General features: G+C 45.7%; 4 protein-coding genes across 5 annotated transcripts; 2 read left to right on the top strand and 2 right to left on the bottom strand.

Annotated features, from left to right (window-relative positions):
* The first annotated feature begins 192 nt into the window (after nucleotides 1-192).
* LOC131127610 (uncharacterized) lies at nucleotides 193-2,336 on the top strand. Of its 2 annotated transcripts, none has more exons than XM_058069668.2 (2): nucleotides 193-490; nucleotides 1,017-2,336. In XM_058069668.2, the coding sequence occupies exons 1-2, from the start codon at nucleotides 313-315 to the stop codon at nucleotides 2,042-2,044; spliced, it is 1,206 nt and encodes a 401-aa protein (XP_057925651.2). In that variant the 5' UTR covers nucleotides 193-312; the 3' UTR covers nucleotides 2,045-2,336. The 2 variants fall into 2 exon arrangements, with proteins under 2 accessions (XP_057925651.2, XP_057925650.2); XM_058069667.2 differs by having other exon boundaries at nucleotides 212-539.
* Nucleotides 2,337-3,181: 845 nt separating this feature from the next.
* LOC131127786 (uncharacterized) lies at nucleotides 3,182-15,058 on the top strand. The gene is made up of 5 exons (XM_078789262.1): nucleotides 3,182-3,430; nucleotides 5,278-6,261; nucleotides 7,614-7,682; nucleotides 8,084-8,413; nucleotides 8,784-15,058. Exons 1-5 carry the CDS (start codon nucleotides 3,253-3,255, stop codon nucleotides 10,175-10,177), a joined length of 2,955 nt encoding a protein of 984 aa, XP_078645388.1. The 5' UTR covers nucleotides 3,182-3,252; the 3' UTR covers nucleotides 10,178-15,058.
* On the bottom strand, nucleotides 12,570-15,579 carry LOC131127598 (uncharacterized). Its single transcript, XM_058069654.2, has 2 exons — nucleotides 15,269-15,579; nucleotides 12,570-14,038 (listed from the first exon to the last, which is right to left on the bottom strand). Exons 1-2 carry the CDS (start codon nucleotides 15,444-15,446, stop codon nucleotides 12,753-12,755), a joined length of 1,464 nt encoding a protein of 487 aa, XP_057925637.2. The 5' UTR covers nucleotides 15,447-15,579; the 3' UTR covers nucleotides 12,570-12,752.
* A 186-nt stretch (nucleotides 15,580-15,765) lies between these two features.
* LOC131127607 (uncharacterized) lies at nucleotides 15,766-19,217 on the bottom strand. Its single transcript, XM_058069665.2, has 2 exons — nucleotides 18,955-19,217; nucleotides 15,766-18,260 (listed from the first exon to the last, which is right to left on the bottom strand). Exons 1-2 carry the CDS (start codon nucleotides 19,121-19,123, stop codon nucleotides 17,155-17,157), a joined length of 1,275 nt encoding a protein of 424 aa, XP_057925648.2. The 5' UTR covers nucleotides 19,124-19,217; the 3' UTR covers nucleotides 15,766-17,154.
* Between the last annotated feature and the right edge of the window lie 1,422 nt (nucleotides 19,218-20,639).

Here is a 20,639-nt window from a genome sequence, read left to right as displayed (position 1 = left end):
AAGAACGATGGTTACATTTTGTTTTGTTTCTTTCCAAAAAATATTGCGTTGTTATTGTCATACAATTTTCACGTAATATTAAGACTTTATTTTCATTCATTTGCAATCAATTTTGGTTTGTGTGATCTTGTCGTTCTTCCTCTGCGCTCATCTCGACCACAAGATAGCAGTATTGTGACGTCACGGACGCCGTCGGTTCCGTAAACGCCCATCGAAGAGTGACAAGGCGGAAGTGAGCGTGCTCAGGGAGCCAGGGCTAAAATTAGCATCAGCGGCCCTGTTTAGTGTACTTCGTGGAGGACAACGCCAGAAATGTTGAAAGAGTTGGTGAGGGAGCGGCTCATGGCGGCGGCCGATGAAATATTCGAGCTGTTTGAAAGAACGATCGCGTCGTACGAGGAGGAACTTTCTCGAACGAGAGAGGAGAACGAGCGACAACGACGACAACTGGAGGCTTTTTACAAGAATCAGATTGTGCTACCAACGGAACGTATGTCCGCCGGATTTCTACTTCATATCTTCTTGTCTTCGCAACTCGGGTAAAAATCAAGATCAGCGAACCAAGATAAAGGCCTATTATTAAGACTAATTGTCCATGTAAACATGCGTTTATAGTCAAGCCGTAGGTGGCGCTGTGTCGCTAGCTGGGACATCATCTCGCTGTAAGCTTGTTGGCTATCAGATAAGGAACAAACTAAAACTAACTGAAAGAGACGGTTACGTAAGCACGAAAATACATCCGTACGTTGAGTACTATTTAGCATATTTTGTGCTAAATATAATGTCTGTACATTGGAAGACCGTGTGCAATTCCTACTTTCAACCACAAGATGGCACTATTGGCACACTGATGTAATAGTTTACCTGCGGGCCCGAATCCTAACGCAGAAGAAAAAGTGAACAGTGTGTTGCTTGTTTCTCATACTATTAATTGAAATATAATAGCATCTGTTTTTATATTCCAATGCTATGCTCCAAAAATGAATTTAAACATTTTTTTATGTTGCATCCTGCAGACGTCCGAAAGCTGATTGGTCGTCAAGAGGAACGTCCCACTCAGCAGCATTCTTTAATGCGGGGGGGCTGGGGATCCAAAGTGGAGCCCCCCCAAGTTAAAGACGAAGAGGAACCCCAGCCCCCATGCGTTAAAGATGAAGACGAGGAGCTCTGGATCACTCAGGAGGGGGAGTGTCTTCTTGGGCCGGAGGACGCTGATCTCAGCAAGTTGCCGCTGACCGTTGTCTCTGTGAAGACCGAAGACGACGGAGACGAGCCACAAGACGTTTTCTTTGCTCCGCTGTCAGACAGTGATGACGCGGCGTCTCACTTTCCTGAGGCTGAAGGCAGAGACGACGGCCAAGAGCCGCTGAGCAGCGATTCAGACTGCGAGGGCGAGACGAGGACTCACACTCGCCTCAAACACTCTGAAGGCCCTGAGAAGAAGACGGGTAAAAAATGTTTGACCTGCCCCGTTTGTGCAAAAAGCTTTTCCGATAAGAGATATTTCCCTCTGCACATGAGAACGCACACCGGAGAAAAACCCTTCAGTTGTTCCATTTGTGACAAAAGATTCTCTCAAAATTCACACATGCTGTCACACATGAGAACACACACGGGAGAGAAACCTTTCAGCTGCTCAGTGTGCAGCGAGAGATTCTCTAAAAAGTCAAATATCGTCAAACACATGAGAACGCACACAGGAGAAAAACCCTTTAGCTGCTCAGTGTGCGGCGCAAGCTTTGCTCAGAGGTTCACTTTGAAGAGACACATGACGACGCACACGCGGGAAAAACCCTTTAGCTGCTCTGTTTGTGGCGAAGGTTTCACCGTGCAGATGTCTTTGATTCGACATCAGAGGACGCACACGGGAGAGAAACCTTTTAGCTGTCTGGTTTGCGATAAAAGGTTCTCTCATAAGTCAAACATGACGGCCCACATGAGGACACACACGGGAGAAAAAGCCTTTGTTTGCTCCGTTTGTGGGAAAAGCTATTCTTACAAGACAAGTTTGACAATACACATGCGGACACACAATGGAGAATAAACGTTTTCCTGGTCGTTTCCATCTGAGCGATTGTCATATCTTGCCTTCTGTGATCTATGGGCAGCAGTCATTGCCGATGGGAGTTTTTTTTAACGCTTCAAGAGATATATTTGAAATAGTTGTGGGTTTCCTGAAGTGTGTGTGATGTTTTGCTGATGTTTATCATCAAGGGAACGGAAATGCAATTATATGCTTCATGCTTCATGGCCAATCGGATGACGAGGTTATTAACAGCAGTCTAAAACATGTTTGTGGTGATTCCATATATCACTGTAATAAAACTCACAATAGTAACAGGAATGTTTGTTTCATTTTGGGGAGTGCTCCGGGAATCCATGATTGGTGACGACCCTGGTGCCAATCTGTCCTCCTGCAACTGGAGGAGGTGCCTCGGTCTCAATGTCCAGCCTGTTCCCGGTGAACTTTGGCCCCCGCCAAGGCTGCCCTTTGTCTCTCATTCTGGTCATCATTCTCATGGACAGAACTTCCAGGCGCAGCTAAGGCGTCGAGGGAGTCCGGTTCCTAAGGGGGCCTTAGGATCTGGATGTTTGCATCAGAGTGTGAAGCTTCTGAGATAGGACTCAGCCGCTCCACATCCAAGGCCATGGTTCTCAGTCGGTTCTCAGGGTGGAGTGCTCCCTCCGGATTGGGAATGTGGTCCTGCCCCAGGCGGAGGAGGTCAAGTATCTTGGGGTCTTGTTCACGAGTAAGGGAAGGCTGGAGATGGACAGGCGGATCGACATGGCTCCTGCAGTAAGGCGGTCCTCCCAGACCGTTGTCCACAACTTTCTTACTTCAGCGGTCGGTGTACGTTCCTAGCCTCGCCCACTATGACCCCACGTCTTGGGGTATTAGCCACTGGAAGGTTCCTCTTCAGGGTGGCAGGATGTATCTTAAGAGGGAGGAGCTCTAAGTGGAGCTGTTGATCCTTCACATCGAGAGAAGCCATGATGGCTGATGGCAGTTCACCATTGAGGTATCAAACCATATCAACTGTCTTACTTTCACATGCTGGGATGGACAACAGATGGACAGCAACCCGCATGCGTATGTGAGCAGTATTCCAAGCCGCCGGGGAATGGCGACAGTGTGACGCTACCGTAACGGTAACGACCGCAAAACGTCCGTAGAAGAAGAAAAAGGCGGAAGTTGAAGGAAAGACGAGGCCTATCGCTTCACTGTTGGTGCAGACGCTAACCAAAACAACAATGTTGAAAGAATTGGTGAAGGAGCGACTGTTGGCGGTAGCCGACGAAATATTCGGGCTGTTTGAAAGAACGATGGCGTCCTACGAAGAGGAACTTTCTCGAACGAAGGAGCAGAACGAGCAGCAACGACAACAACTGGAAGCTGTTAGCAAGACTCACATTGTGCTACACATTGAAGGTATGACAACGTGTTTCCAACATTTTACACATTTGTCCATGAAAACGCCTTTTTGTAGTCATACAAAACTTGCTCTCCGACATTTTCGTGCTAAAGTCGAAAACCAAAATCCACAAACTTGGGCCTGTACGCACGGGAATTTATTCAGGCTGAAATAGCAAAGTGTTTCATCGCCGTGGGTGAAACGGTATTTTATGAAAGCGGCTCCAAAAGCCGCCAACTCCATCTCGTCGTTTCTTGTTCGCTATCGTCTTCTTCTTGACTCGGGTGTGGAGCGGGGAACGGCGGGTCGTATGCGCATGCGTTCTGCCAGTGTGCTTTACAGCATTAGACCGTCAACACGTGAAGTATTTACAGTATTGTTGATTTTTACGGGAAAGTGAAAGACAAATAAACCCTTTCATTCTGCCAACTTTCTCCTGCGGGTAGTCTTGCCTCGGCGGAGGACTTCATCTGTCCCCTAGGCGTGGCGAGTGCCCCCGAGGGGGGAGTCAGGTTCCATCAGCAGCGACGATAACCAAATCAATTTTCCCCATAAGAAATAATATAAACAATTCTAATTTGACATGCAGAAACCAATTCCAAATGAATATGCATGATGAATGAAAGGAATACATGGACATTTCCTGACTTTCCTGACAGCTCCCTGACTTGATTAACCAGCTTTGCTTCAACATCATTTGTAATGGTGTTTTACCTTCTTCGATTTTTAGAAAGTGAACGCTAAATCAGGAAAAAATGGCGTTTATAGTTCGTGACGCCAGCCATGACGAGCTGGCTCTCGCTTTTCAGCCTCATTTGCGGAAGTGACGCCGTCGGGTCAACAAAGATGGCGGTGTTGCCATGTGTCCACAGTTTACTAGGAAGAAACATGTGGAGTTGAATATAGAGAGCCTGGAGAACATGGACTTAAACCGTAGAACATGGAGATGAAGATTGGTGGCCTTCATAGCACAGAATGGCAAGCATAACCGAGGTTGCTTTTTAATGAGCTTGGGGGGGGTCTTTATAGCCTGTTTGATTGTATATGTGGATATTGTAGACGTTCATAGAAGACGTATAATGCTTTGCAGCCTTGTCGCTATCATGGAATATTGTTTAGAAGACATTATTCAACACAACATGACTTACTCGTTTGTGCCAAGTTTCTACATAATAGTCGTTTTTTTCCCGTGTATGCTTTTTGTTAAGGTGTTCCTTCTTAGCAGTCATCAGTGAAATGATCAATACGAAGAACGGAGCTGCAGGCGGGCGTCCATCTGTCTCTTGCTCGCTGCACTTGCTTCGTCCATTGTTGTCTTAAAGCTTCCTCTTTTGGTAAAGAAAACTAACTTACAGTATCGCTTGGACAATGTGAACATCCAGCAGCAACACCACATTTTGCCATGACTACTATTTGTATGACAAATATACCGGCGCTGCTCCAGCATGGCCCGGGAGAAGCCTTTGTTTCCTCTGTTTAGCCGAGAGCTGTCACCCCCAGGGAGTGACTTCCGGAAATGGGCCACACTGCGAGCTCGTTTCAACTGTAAATGTCGTTTTGAAAATTTACAGTTGGCTTTCAAAAATGGCGAACATAATTCCAAACATATTTAAGCAAAGTTTACATTCACGTGATTCTCGATGCAAGTGATTCGAAGACGCAATGAGGCAGTGAGGCACCACACGGACACCACCTTCCTGTTTTGCTATGAGTTATGTCTTCAATTTAATCGTATTTCTCACCCCAATGAGCCAAAATTGAGCCACAGAAAGTTTAGGGGTTTGGGGAAGGTTTTTAAATATTTAGCAATTTGTCCTGTTTTGAAACGGGATTTTTGATACGTGAGCTTGCTTGCGTCCTGCAGACATCCCAAAGCTGTCCAGTCGTCAAGAAGAACGTCGGAGCTTCGCATTGAAGGAGGAGGAGCATCCCCAGCCCCCCTGCATTAAAGAGGAAGAGGAGGAACCTGGGATCGCTCAAGCAGGAGGGTGTCTTCTCAGGCCAGAGGGGGCTGATCCGACCAAGTTGCAACCAACTGGTGTCTCTGTGAAAACTGAACAGTGTGAAGACAAACCACCTGAGTCCTCACGACTTCCTCACCGTCCAAGTCCTGGCAGCAGCTCACCACGACGCAACACAGCTGATGGAGACCGCCGTGAAGGATCAGACAGCGACGATGCGAGGTCCCTTGCGCCCGAGGATAAACACGCAAGCGACGCCCAAGAACCTTTGAGCGGCGATACACACTGTGAAGGTGACACAAGGACTCACACTGACAACAAACATTTGGAACGCTCTCCAAAGACGACAGATTTTGCGCTACACTTGAGGACACACACCAGCGGAAAAGAGAAACCCTTTACTTGTTCAATCTGTGGTCAAATATTCTCCCACAAGTCAAACATGTTCAGACACATCAAAGCGCACAATGAAGCCAAACCTTCCAGTTGTTCCCTTTGCGGTAAAATGTTCTCCACCAAGTCCAATATGCTCAAGCACAAGAAAAGACACACGGGAGAAAAACCATATTCCTGCTCACTTTGTGCGAAAACCTTTACTCAGCGCAACTATTTGATGGACCACATACGGATACACACGGGAGAGAAACCTTTTAGTTGTTCAGTCTGCGGTAGAAGATTCTCTCAAAAGTCCAGCATGATGTCGCACATGAGAACACACACGGGAGAGAGACCTTTTTGTTGTTCGGTCTGCGGCAAAAGATTCTGTCAAAAGTCCAGCATGACGACACACATGAGAACGCACACGGGAGAAAAACCATACTGTTGTTCATTGTGCGCTAAAACTTTCACGCGCCATGACAATTTGACAACTCACATGCGGACGCACAATTGAGATGAAACAGATGCTAAAAGTTGGCAAACCGTACAAGCGTAACGTTAGATGTGAGGCGTTGCCTAGAAAGTGATGATGTGCCGTGTGCATGATGCCGCATTCCCTCATCACGAATCCATCTTAGCGTTATTGTTATCATGTCCATGATAATGAAACGGTATTTGTGTTGGGAGAATACTCTGTGGTTTGAACTTTTTGGAAGGTGTATATCCCATTACATCTGACGTAAAAGTAACATCATGGTAAAATACGGTGGTGGTAGTGTGATGGTCTGGGGCTGTTGTGGTGCTTCAGGGCCTGGAAGACTTGCTGTGATAAATGGAAGCATGACTTCTGATGAAGGAGAATGTCCAGCCATCTGTTGGTGACCTCCAACCAAATGTAGACTTTGGTCTGGCCTCGTCTAAGTCTTGACCTGGATCCATGCTGTGGCATGACCTTAAAAAGCCTCCAATGTGGCTGAATGACAACAATTCTGCTAAATTCCTCCACAGCTGGAAGAGACTCATTGCAAGTTAACATAAACGCTTGATTGCAGTTGTTGCTGCTAAGGGTGATTTAAAAACGGCATATTGTTCAGCTGTGTTGTCACTGACTAATATGTAATGAAATAATGTTTGTGTCGTGGCATTTTTATGATACAGTCATAAAACAGAAACAAAACCTGTGGTATAGCCGAGTGTCTAAACGTTTTTCAGCAATGGCCACGGAGGAAGAATGAATGCCACTTTGAAAAAAAAGTGCATTTCTGATTTGTCATAGAGTGGAAAAAGATGATTATTAATATCAACTCCACTCTTTGTTCGCTCTTTCTCCCCATTTTGCTCTTTTTTCCTCCAAAATATTTTAACTTTCTTAAATAATCCTTGTCATTTTCTTCATGTAATATTATGACTATTTCCATAATATTTTATTCCATTAACCTTAAGAATTAGAACTTTATTTGTTTTGGATTTGTTTCTCTCTTCTTTAATATTTCAACTCTGTGCTACAAAATAACATTATTCTCATAAAATGACAACATTTTATGAACTTTGTAGAATTATTTTATCTCAATAGTTTGCCTTTATTCTTGTAAAACTACTGAATTTGCTTTTGTTGTTTTCTTGTAAAATAATATTTTTAGAAAACCACAACGATCTGGTGGCACTTCCTCTCCAGTACCAGGATGTGGTCTACCTTAGCAGGAGTCCCACAGGAGTTGGAACACACCCTAAAGGGGAACCAGGATGTTCATGCAATGTTGTCAGCCCCACAGCGTCCAGGGCCTTGAGGAACTCCAGGCAGATCACATCCATCCCCGGGCCTCTTCACTGAGGGCCTTTTTGACCCCCTTGGCAACCGCAGTCTCCCCCGGAGAGTCCCCGGACTTAGTTTCCTCGGTGGAAGACCTCCTCCACGGTCGTGGTTCAGGAGGTAGAGCAGATTGACCAGGAACCGTAAGGTTGGCGGTCCGATCCTCGCTCACTCCACCTGGTCGTTGTCATTTTGTCCCTGGGGAAGGACACCTCACCCACCTTGACCCGTATGGGGTACAAATGTTTCACTGTACAAATGTACACTTGTTTCATTCAAGGAGATAGGAAATATCGTTGAACTTTGTGCAGAGTGTGCAGCATGTAGAGAAGGAAGAAATCTGGAAAGGAGTTTGAGCAAAGAAGAAGTGAAACGTGCCAGGAAGAGAGGATCAGACAACCGAGACTGTAAAGTCCGGTACGACCGGAAAGAAGAAGAAATATTGGAGAATGATGTTTGGGTACATCAAAATAGGACAGCATGTCGAACCACACTGCTTACCACAAGGTGGCGGTAATAAGCACCACAAGATACCTGCCAATTAAAAATAGAAGAGGAAGAAACAACTTTAAGTCGAAGAAGAAAAGGCGGAAGTTCGACGTCGAGCAAGAAAACGAGAACGAGAAGGACAATGAGCAAATACCTATGCTCGCCATTACGCTATTCGCCCCAAAACAACATTGAAATGTGGAAAGCGTTGATCAGGGAGGCGCTAATGGCGGCGGCTGATGAAATATCGGCGCTGTTGGAAACAACGATCGCGGCGTACGAGGAGGAACTTTCTCGAACGAGAGGGACAAACGAGCGACTACGACGACAACTGGAAGCTGCTAGCAAGACTCGCACCGAAGGTAAGTCGACAAGTCTCTAAACTCTCGACTTTTAACCCAAACCACACTTAACTATTTGTCCTTTGTAGTCTAAAGTCACGCGTGAAGACAGTCCAGCATAACTTTGTCATCTACACGTGTTGCCTTCCAAATATCAAAGTAGCAAATTTACACATTTGGAAAAGGTTTGGCCACCCTTGCCCCCATTAGGCTAGCAATTTGTCCACCAGATGGCGCTGGTCCGGTCTTGCTGTGAATAGGAAGTGTCAGCATGCTAAAAGTAATGTAGAACGACCATCCCGTAGATCGGGCCTAGAGACGAGTACTTTCCACGACATTACAGCAGGCCGGGAGAACGCAAGCGGTACTTGATGTTGCTTGTGTCCTGCAGACACGCAGCAGCTGTTTGGCCTTCAAGAAGTACTTCCCCTTCAGCCGCAAGGGGAAGAGAGCCCCGCTTTGCAGCAGGAGGAACCCCGGCCTCACTATGTGAAAGAGGAAGAGGATCCCCATCCCCCCACCGTTAAACAGGAAGAGGAGCAACTCTGCATCACTCAGGGGGGAGAGTGTCTTCCAGGGCTGGAGGGGGCCGATGTCGGCAAGTTGCCACTGACTGTCGTCTCTGTGAAGACTGAAGACCATGAAGACCAACCACCAGAGTCCTCCCAGCTTCATCACTGTCCGACTGGGGAGATGGGAAGGGCGGAGTCTCCGAGCAGTAGCTCACCACAACACACGACAACAGAAGCTGGCGGAGACCCCAGTGGAGACCCCCATGGAGGATCGCAAGCCGAGAACCTCATAGCTCCGCTGTCAGATAGCGACGAGGCGACGTCATTCTCCTGCGGGCCTGAAGGCGGGGACAACCGGGCTCACCTCGACTGCCAAGCTTGTGCGAAAAGCTTTAGCGACAAACAAGATTTGACCCGTCACATGAGAACACACACAAAACCTTTTACCTGTTCGGTTTGTGGCAAAAGATTCTCTGACAAGTCAAATATGGTAAAACACACGCAGGCACACACTGGAGAGAAACCTTTTAGTTGTTCCGCTTGTGGCGAAAGATTCTTCCAGAAGTCCAACATGTTGAAACACAGGAGAAAGCACACCGGAGAAAAAACGTTTAGTTGTTCTGTTTGTGGCGAAAGATTCACTGAAAAGTCAAGTATTGTAAATCACATGCGAACACACACTGGAGAGAAACCTTTCTGCTGCTCGGTTTGCGGTAAAGGCTTCTCCCAAAAGTCAAACATGGCCAAACACGTGGCAACACACAAAGCTTACTCCTGTCCGATTTGTGCGAAATCGTTTACTCAGCCGGCCAAGTTGACAGCTCACACGCGCATGCACAATGGGGAAAAGCCTTTTCGCTGCTCCGTCTGTGGTAAAGGGTTCTCTCGAAATGTACATGTGGAATCTCACATGCGGACGCACACTGGAGAAAAACCTTTCTGTTGCTCAATTTGTGGCAAAGCGTTCAACACCAAGGTGTCTCTGCGCGGACACCAAAGAACACACACCGGAGAAAAACCTTTTAGCTGTTCCGTTTGTGGTAAAAGTTTCTCTGAGAGGGCAAACGTGGCATCACACATGAGGACGCACACGGGGGAAAAACCATACTCCTGTTCACTCTGCCCTAAAGCGTTCCGTCGGCAGAGCAATCTGACCGTACACATGCGGACACACAGGTCAACAGGTCAAGCGATGTTGTCCCGTCCAGTTTGCGCTGAAAGGCGTCAAATGGTACTTGAACCGTACAGGTGTCATGGTCCCCGGAAAGTATGATACCAGATTCCTGCATGACTTCCAAATCCGCGTGCCTCCAGTAAAAGTCAATAATTCACAGCACAACTGAAGCAGTTACCCTAGTGGAGCATGGAAGACGGTGTGGGGGCCCGGAGGATTAGGGTATTTAAATATGGCTATGTAACTTTCAAGGGGGTGGGCGGGTCCCAAAGACTGGGTCCGATAAGCATTGGGAGACCACTCGTGCCAACCATACTTAATTGAAAAATTCCAACATCCAGTAGCACGTATTGGAATACTATGAACGGCTATATCGTTATATCGTTATGGGAAAAGATCATGGGGGTGTCACGGGGTGTCGGGCAGGAACGAGGCAGCCAGAAGTCAATCAGACCACCTTGTCTTGCTACCGCGAATGAAAATACGTGTTATATAGTTCGTATTGTTATTTTGTCATCGATACGGAGTGCCTGTGGGCCAGGCAGCATTGGAAGCATACATTGTTTTGGACGCTCACTAGAAACCGTCCAATCATAAAGCCATCGTCATGTAGGGTGACGCCCCCACTGAGTCAGACTGTGTAATATAGAAATATTTCAAGGGACTGTTTGCAACTCTCAAGGTCAGCCAAGAAATGGAAGAACGTCAGCATGTTAGCCATGGTGCTTTCAAAGAGAAACCATTGAGTTGTCCTAATTGGCATCAGAATGATCTGATATTGACTGACAATCTGGAATAGATTCGATGATAGCTAACATTTGCAGCTAAACTGAGTGGTCTAACATAGCTGAGGCTTACAAGATGTATTACTGCAACACCTTCCAAAGTTCCAAAGCGCCAAAGTTGGCCTGGTTAGGTTGCAAGCAGTCCCTTCAGGATTGGATGTGAAAAGTACACGGAAACATTCAACATCACATGTGAATATTTAGACTTTCTCATAAAATTAGCTGCTGGAGATGTAGAAGATGAGTTGAAGTCCAACAAGTGATTGAATGGTAATGCGGAGTTGGTTGATCTTGTAGTGAATGGATTCCTCTCCTGTGTGATCGTTTGTTTGTTCGCTCCTGAACTGAATGCAAATAGTCCCAGCTGTTTGGTCTCTGGTCTTGTAGATTGTTTGTTGTTGTGCACGTGATGATCTTTCAGCACATTTTCAGTAAATGCATACAAAATCTTTGAGTTCATTGCCTGTGAAGAGATCGGGAAGGGTTGTTAAAATCTCCATGAATCCTGAATGCATCCCAGCAATCTCACTTGTGAACCAGATCTCCACGCAACAGAAGCGTCTGAGATATTGGGCTGGTCTTCTGTCCACCCAGCATCCTCTGCGGACGTCTCTTAGTGCTCCTTCACGGCAAACAATATACTATAACACATATGAGCAAAGTTGATGTATCATGTCAGGGATCCTTTATTGGTACAAGCGTACCTTTCATGGTTAGATTCCTGGCCTGGGTTGCATCAGGAAGATGATTTGTCTTGCTGTGGTGACCCCTGGAAAAAAGGGGGAAAGCCAAAAAGAGAGGTTGATAATAAGACATGTTGACTTGGTTGGAATTGAAAATGGAATGTGGAATTTTGGAATGTCAACAAGACCTCGTCAATAAAAGCACATGGAATGGTGGGAAGACACCGGAAGAAAAGCAGCCAACAATATTGACTCAAACCACGATATAGGGAGGGACAACATTAAAGAAAAACATTGTTGTATTAGTGCACAGACAATTTCTAAGCGGTTTCCTTCTCAAGCAAGTCTTCAATTCTGCCACCAGATGGCAGCGGTGCTGCGCCAGCCATGTCTCCGTTGGCTCCCCCGCGCTGCCATTGGCTGTCTTGCCAGCGAGTCTTGGTGTCTCAATGGACGTCAATCACGAGCACGTCATCACCGCCGGGTCGTTTTCCAGTTTTTCAATCCTTTTGGCCAGAAGTTGACACAATTCGGATGGCTTTAGGACAGATTAGACTAGGGTTGTCTTTTTTTCCAGAGAAGGCTGACTAATTTTGGTGGGCTTCCGATCTTTGGGATGATATTGACAAGGTCCTGTCTGCTGACCAGATCAAAGCTTTGGTGATGATGAAGGCGGCATACGATGTTCTGTTCTCCTGGAGTTGGCGGATGGAGAATATCATGTCTGCCGTTGACCGATTGAGAGACACGTTCGGCAAGGTTCTGTAGACAAACTCATATTTTGCTCGTATGACTTCAATACATCACCTTCATTCGACTGAATTGAGGTTATTTTTCCTCTTTGCATGACATTATTCTCAGAGAATGCCGACTTTGGACTGATTTTTCAATTTTTTTAGTTTGCTTGTTAAATTCTATTCTTGGAATCCCGGGCAGCGCTTTGGCCAGCTCTGGATTAGACCATCGCAAACATCACAGGTTCCTCATTCAGACAAGTGTAGTCCAAAACAAACAACAACATCGATCCAACGTTACCACATTTATTGGCTAAAATAGGACAGAGACCTCATCCAGCAGACATACGTTTCCTGCCCTTTGGAGGTGTGCTATCAAGGGTTTGTGTACTTCCACGTCGCCGATAAACACCCAGAGAGCGAAGAGCTCCAGCGTCTGTGTTGGTTCGGTGCAAGCGTGGAGCGGCGACGTTTATTCTCCGCCATGCGTCCGCATGTGCGCCGTCAGACTCCTCTTTTGGGAGTAGCTTTCGCCGCAGGTCGAGCAACGGAAAGGTTTCTCTCCCGTGTGCGTCCTCATGTGTCGTTTCAGAGTGGACGTCTGGGAGAACGTGTCACCACAGATGGAGCAACTGAAGGGTTTCTCCCCAGTGTGCGTCCGCATGTGCGACAGCATGTGCGCCTTTTGAGTGAAGCCTTTGCTGCAAAATGAGCAACTGAAGGGTTTCTCCCCCGTGTGTGTTCTCATGTGCACGGTCAGTATTTTCTTCAGGGAAAACGCTCTGTTGCACAGCGAGCACGTGAACGGCTTTTCCCCCGTGTGCGTCCTCATGTGTCCGATGAGAATCTTCTTCAGGGAGAAGGCTTTGCCACAAACCGGGCAGCTGAAGTGTTTTTCTTCTTTGTGCGTTTCCATGTGGAGATTCAGGGAGAACCTGTGAGTGAATTTTTCGCCGCAAACGCCACACCTCAGCGCTTTTCTCATCACGTGCGTTCTCTTGTGTGCGACCATTTTGGACTTGAGGGCGTAGCTTTTACCACAGACCGAGCAGGCGAATGGCTTTTGTCCCGTGTGGATCGCCACGTGCTTCACCATGTGGATCTTCTGAGAGAAAAGCTTGCCGCAGAATGAGCATCGAAAGGGTTTTTCTCCGGTGTGCCTTCTCATGTGTCTGTTCAAGGTGGTCTTGTGGGCAAACCTGTCGCCACAAACGGAGCAGCCGAAGGCTTTCTCGCCGCTGTGTGTCTTTCTGTGTTCGATCAAGATGTCCTTTCGGGCAAAGGTTCGGCTGCAAACCGAGCAACCGAAGGGCTTGTCCCCCCTGTGAGTCCGCATGTGGCGAGTCAAAGCGCTCCGGAAAGAAAGGGTTTCGCCGCAAACCGAGCAGATGAAACGTTCTCTCGCCGTCGCCGCCTCCACGTTGGTGTGTTCAGAGCGTTTGTCGTCGGCGTGAGGCCTCACGTCGCCCGTCTCTCCCCTCAGCGTCCCGGCAGCCCTGCCCTCGGCCTCGCTGTCGGATAGCGGCGCCATGAGGGCGTCCGCCTGCGGCTTGTCTTCGTCGTCTTCGATCTTCACCGAGACGACAGTCAGCGGCAGCTTGGTGAATTCAGCCTCCTCCGGCTCGCCCTCGTGGGTGATCCAGAGTTCCTCCTCTTCCTCTTTGACGCGGGGGGGCTGGGCGGCCTCCTGTAGCAAAGTGGAGTCCCCCTCCACCTGCGCGGGACGTTCTTCTGGACCACCGATCAGCTGCGGTACATCTGCGCGTTACACAAACAACACGTTAGCCCGTTCGCTCCGTTCTCATGCACTCATTTCCTCTTTCTACTCAGTTGTTCGTATCCGCCTTTGGGAATTCAACCCACCATCCACAATCCTTCTCTTTTGTGTGTGTTCTAAAGATATACAAGCAGCTAAAAAGAGGCAACAATGAATGCACCTTTTTGTCATATTAGCGGAATAAAGGGGTAATAGTCCGTGACGTACATGTCAGAGGGAAAACTACCCGCTTGCTTCAGGCAAGCTTTTATTTATAAGGTGGGTAGCATGGGTTAGCATCGCCTCACTTCCGCTTTCCCACTCCACATGACCAAGGCCAAAAGTCACATTCTTATTCTCTTAAATTTACAAATTTTATTCTTGTAAGTTGATGCCTTTATTCTAGTAAATTAATGATTTTTTTGTAAGTTTACACCTTTATTCTCCTTAATTTATACCGTTTATTCTTGTTTGTTTATGTGTTTATTCTAATAAATGTATGACTTTTTTTCCTCAGAGATTTACGACTTTATTCTGGAAATGTCAGATAATTTAGTACAAGTACTTTGTTGTAAATTCTTCTATTTAAATGTTAATATTTGTAGATATTTATGTCTAAACTAAACTAATATTTATGAGTTGATTTAGGGATCATTTAGGTGTAATATCCCAACTGACTAAACCCTGTAACCTTACATAATCGTGTATTGTTAGTGTTTAACAATCTAATTCCTTGTGCCAAGCAATAGTAGTTTTTGCTTTTGTTGCATTATTGATCGCTATTACACTGAAATAATAGACGGGAATAAGGGAATGACGACTATTTTATTGATCAAATGACTGAGTTTTTGCTGTCTTGTGCTTCATCGTGATTGCAGTCATGATCAACAGATGAATACCAAAGTCCTTCAAAGGAAAATGTCAAATAAAAAGGATCAATATCTGCAATCCTGGCCCTGCATTTAATGGGCATTGAATCGATACACGCCCACGTCTATCACGCCCAGACTCATTAGCATTAAAGCTACAGACACAAAAACGTCGTTTTCTCCATTAGTGCTAACTAAACGTACTTTTAAAGTGTGTATATACTCCAGCGTCGACGCTTAATACACTAATGCGGAACCTCTGGCGCCATAATTAGCGTAAATACTAGCATATAGGCTCTTAGCATAGCTAATAATAATGTCGCCTCGTTGTTAGCGATTTGTGTAAATGTGTTCGGAACATACCATCGACGTGTAGCACAGTGTGAATCTTGCTAACAATTTCCAATCGGCGTAGTTGTCGCTCGTTCTCCTCTCTCGATCGACAAAGTTCCTCCTCGTACGAAGCTATGGTTCTTTCGAACAGCGCGAAGATTTCGTCAGCCGCCGCCATGAGTCGCTCCCTCACCAATCTTTTGAACATTGTGATGCTTTTCAGTCGATATGTTCGTCGCCGTCGCCCTTTGTCTCATCCGTATATGAGCGTAATATGACAAGGCAAACGGATCCACGGGCGGAAAATACTACGGCAAAGCCGCTGGGTCAATCGCCAATAGTTCAAATATCGCATTTGCCATCAAGTACATACGCAAACCCCGAAGTTGTTTTGTCAACTACCACGCACCGTAGATACTTTTCCAACATGGCGGCGGAAATACGCATCCCCAGTTGGTTCGTTGACCCGATAGCACACGGCTGCCATCTTGGAACGGTGTCGAGGGCGCTCTGTCTCGGCGTCCTGGTTTCAGTGCATTTTAACGTCGGGGTGACCACGTGTTACATTTTCTCCGTTTATGTTCACTTTGTGAATCATATAAAAAAGTCGCCTCATCTCGTTGTCATCCAACTCTCCGTTTAAGTGCCGTCCCGTTACCGTGTTGTCATCGGCGACTATTTAATGCTACTATTGGTGGGTTTTATACGCATCAGTAAAGTAGCGCCGCTGATTGGTCGAGCCGGTCTATTGCATGTCCAGTTGGTACGGCTTTTGCGCGTACATTTATTAGGTTATTCTTGTACATTCTTGTATTTACAAATTTTTCATCGTAAATGTGCGCCTTTTTGCGACTTTATTATTGTAAATGTCCATCTCATAAATGTATGTCTTTTTTTTCTCGTAAATTTATGACTTTATTCCTGATGCCCAAAATATCCCGCTGTGGCCGTAATACTCTTATTCTACTCTCTAATACGACAATAAATTCGTAAATATATGTCATACACCCAAAAGCGGTTAAATATACATTTTTGGTTGGTCTAATACAACAAAATCTCAGAAGTGTATTTTATTCTATTTATACTGTGAAAATGTAAAACTAATAATATTATGCAGTGTGAGCAGTACTCGGGTGGAACCTTTGTTTCCGTAACTGTTGTGCCAGGGTTGCACTGGGTGTGGACTTCCGGCATCGCCCAGACACAATCTGGACGAAGAAGTTGGTGCGCCGTGTCTAATATTAGTATCTAGTATTTAGTCTTGTATTGGTGGTGTTTTATGTAGTATTTGATCTTGTACTGTTGGAGTTGTATCTAGTATCTAGTATTTGATCTTGTATTGGTGATGTTTTATGCAGTATTTGATCTTGTATTGGTGGTGTTTTATGTAGTATTTGCTCTAGCAGTGTTAGTGTTTAACAACACCATGGAGTACTTCCTTGTACCCAAGCAGCCTTGAAGACAATAGTAGTATTGAGACAATAGTAGTATTCAGTCCTTCTTGAACTAGTGATTTAGTCATGTGACAGTCATGTGATGATCCCAGGATACGGCTTCGCCAGAGCGGCAGTGTTTGACATGATTATAGATTTGACACGATCACAGATTTTTGACATGAATTAGTATTTAAAAAACCCATCAGAAATATGTTCCTCTTGGTTTGTGCTGCTGTATACAAACGTGTGTACCGCATAAAGAAGTACTGTAGGTAGAAACGTCTACACCGGAAGTCAAGCGTCTGACACTCCAGATGATGTCATGATATGTCTACATGACTGTTTAATAGCCAACAGCAAAGAAAATCTGCTCCACACCAACGACTCTGTTTGGTCTGATGTGCGTGTGGCTGTTTTCCCCCCATGTCGACCCTGTATAGCCCAAACGACACTTCCACGCCTAGACCATCTTTTGGTGTCTTATTCTCCATTGTGTTTCCGCATGTGCGCCGTCAAAGTGTCGCGTCGAGAGAAGGTCTTGGCACAAAGCAAGCAGGAGTACGGCTTTTCCCCCGTGTGCGTCCTCATGTGCGACAGCATGTGCGTGTTCTGGGTGAATCCTTTGCCGCAAAATGAGCAACTGTAGGGTTTTTCTCCCGTGTGCGTTCTCATGTGCATGGTCAAAATTTTCTTCAGCGCGAACGATCGGCCGCATATGGAGCAGGCGACGGGCTTCCTGTGGCGCGTCCGCATGTGTCCGTGCAGACTGGAGCGGTACGAAAAGCTTTCGCTGCACACTGAGCAGCTGAAGGGTTTTTCTTGGTTATGCGTTTCCATGTGAGCGTTCAAAGACAACCTGTGAGCGAAAGCATCGCCGCACACAGAGCAACTGAAGGGCTTTTCCCCCGTGTGCGTTCTCTTGTGCGCAATCATTTTGGACTTTTGAGAATAGCTTTTACCGCAAAGCGAGCAGGCGAAAGGCTTTTCGCCCGTGTGCGTCCGCATGTGCGCGACCATGTGGATCTTCTGCGAGAACGCGTCGCCGCAGACGGAGCATATGAAAGGCTTTTCTCCGGTGTGCGTCCTCTCGTGGGCCAGCAAGTTGGACTTCTGAGAGTAGTTTGCGCCGCAAATGGAACAGGTGAAGGGTTTCTCTCCCGTGTGAGTCCGCATGTGTCGAGTCAAATCGCACTTGTAAGAAAATCTCTTAGTGCAAACGGAACACCTGAAGGGTTTCTCTCCTGTGTGCGTTCTCTTGTGCGCAACCAAAGTGTCCTTGCGAGGGAATCCTTTGCCGCAAACTGAGCAGGCGAAACACATTGGACCGGCGTCGTGTCTCTTTGGCATTTGGGAAGTCGTCTCTTTTTCAGAGGATGTCGTGTCGTCGTCCGACAGCGGTGCTAAGAGGTTGTCCTCTTGGGATTCGTCTTCGTCGTCTTCCGTCTTCACAGACACAACGGTCAGCGGCAAACTGGCGAGGTCAGCCTCGTCCGGCCCCGGAAGACGCTCGCCCTCCTGAGTGATCCAGAGCTCCTCCTCTTCCTCCTTGACGTGTGGGGGCTGGGGAGCCTCCTGCTGCTGGACGTCTGCAGGACGCAACACAAACCCACTTTAGCTCAGACAATCCAATCAAATCTCACTAAAAATCCCAATCGGAATCCAATTGGAATCCCTGCAAACAAAACGATAACTTTTGTCATTTTTAGAAAATTTAAGGTATAAAGTCCTAATTATGAAGACATTTTAAAGAAGAAAGTTTTTGTGGAAAAACAGCTGTAATTTTATGAGAATAAAATCTAAATATTACAAGAAAAATGCATATTCTAACAAGAAAAAAAACTTGACATATTCCCAGAATAAGGGCTTAATATTATAGAACTTGAAATAGAAAAAAAGCAGTACAAACAATTCCCTCAGATTCAAAGGGAAACAACCTGAATAACCTTGTTATATTATGGGGAAAACTACTTCATTTTAGTAGCTTAAATATTAAAGGGCAAATGTGTTACTTTTTCAAAGCTGCTCTTATGAGAAACAGAACAAAATAAAATTGTAACGTTTGGGAAATTAGGTTAGCGAGAAAGTGAGCATATTGTGGGAATGAAGTCAAAATATTCTGGTCAAATGGAGTAGTTTTCCTGCTTTTTGTGAGGAGTGTATATTACAGCAAAAACAGTAGTACTGCATGCGCACCGTCATGACGACGAAGTGGTATGTGTTGACATTTTGAAGGCATCATTTTAGCAGTGTTGGGGGGGGGGGGTCAACGTGAAAAATCACCTTCCGTTTGCGGCAAACTGGCTTCCAGTTGCTGTCGTAGTCGCTCCTTCTCCTCTCTCGTTCGAGAAAGTTCCTCCTCGTACGAGGCTACTGTTCTTTCGAACATGGCGAATATTTCATCGGCAGCCAGCATCAATCGCTCCCTTATAAACTCTTTGGTAGACGCCATTTTAGGAGACGCTTCCCTGCCGCGACCGAACCACTTTGTCTTCTCCGGTCCGCTTGCTAACTTCCGCCTATGTCTTCTTCGCGGCTAAAGGGGCCAATGGCGTTACACTGCTGCCAACTGGCGGCAGCATTAGAGACTGCTTCATAAGAGAAGAGTTGCACAATGCCTACCATTTCTCAAACGAGAAAAAAAGTTGTAATTGTATTGCCCGGTAATATTATGAGGATACAGCAGAAGCGGGAAAACAGATACTTTTACGAGAATATATTCGTGACATTAAAGAAAAGGATTAAGGAAAAGAACGTCATTTTTTAGCATAGACTTTGACTATTAAAGAAAAAAAGACATACTTTTTAAATAGTCACATTAGAGTAACAAAACAAAGTTGTAAACTTTGGAAAATCAGGTTGAGGAAAAAGTTGTTTTAGTTTTGGAATTAAGTAAAACTATTATCAGGGCTCGACAATAACGATGTACCGATGGCCCGGGGCAAGTTAAAACAAAATTCGGGCAAGTAAATCCAATCAGTGATATTCCCGTCGGGCAAGTGCACTTTAGCATGCCATACATGTTTTTTTTAAAGCGGTTCTTGTTGGGTGTTGGTAAAACACGGACTGCGTAATTCCGGTGGTAATTTGCAAACCAATCCTTGCAAATCTTGAAATGGACCAATCAGAATCGTTTATTTAGACCGCGGTCCGCAATCCACAGTCCGCGTTTTACCCACACCCGTTGTTTGCGATCAACCAATCAGCGATCGTTTGACTACGAAAACATCCATCATGGCGTCGAGGCCAACATCGTCTAATTCTGAAGGAAACAGCAAAAAGTGATGAACCAGTGCCTCCTAAACAAGTATTTTATTAGCGGCAGCAAATCAAATGATGGCCCAGGTGAGTGAATCACATTGCTGTGACAATTTGAAGTGGTCACAATGAAACACCACCCATTAGATCCAATACCAAGTGCTGATTTTGCACAAGCTACAAAATCTAGCGCTTCCATTTCTCTGTGGATTTTCCTCACCTTTGCTTCACAAATTATTGTTTGACCATTGAGCTTTTTTTTCTGGATTAAAAACACTTTACTAGTACACAAATGTGTCTATTCAATAATGTTTCATTGTGGTGCACAACTTATATCACTGCTTACTACGACTACGATGTGTAAGGTATTATTTATTTTATTTATTTGAAATTCTCATTATGGCAGTCTTTTCATTTTACATGGGGCAAGTTCGGGCAAGTAGTTCTCACCTTAAGGATTCCCTATGGGCAAGTCATTTTGGTTTTTAATGTAGAGCCCTGATTATGTAAATAAAATCATAAGTACAATTTGAAACAATGTAGTAAATTCAGTGCCATGCATTGCTGCCATGTAAAACCGAACTGCAATTGTTCAGAAATGCCATTAGTACAGTTATTAGTAGTACAGTACTAAGGCATGCCTGCAACTGAGAGTGAACAACTTTATCCGACAACTTAGAAAGAAAGAGGAGCTTAGAGATTGGCCTTAA

The sequence above is a fragment of the Doryrhamphus excisus genome, linkage group LG3 (genome assembly GCF_037039965.1).
Source record: "Doryrhamphus excisus strain RoL-2023G ecotype Guam linkage group LG3, RoL_Dexc_Guam_v1.1, whole genome shotgun sequence".
NCBI classification, from domain to species: domain Eukaryota; kingdom Metazoa; phylum Chordata; class Actinopteri; order Syngnathiformes; family Syngnathidae; genus Doryrhamphus; species Doryrhamphus excisus.
The sequence above is the reverse complement of the archived record's forward strand: the minus strand, read 5'-3'. Positions and strand labels throughout refer to the sequence as shown.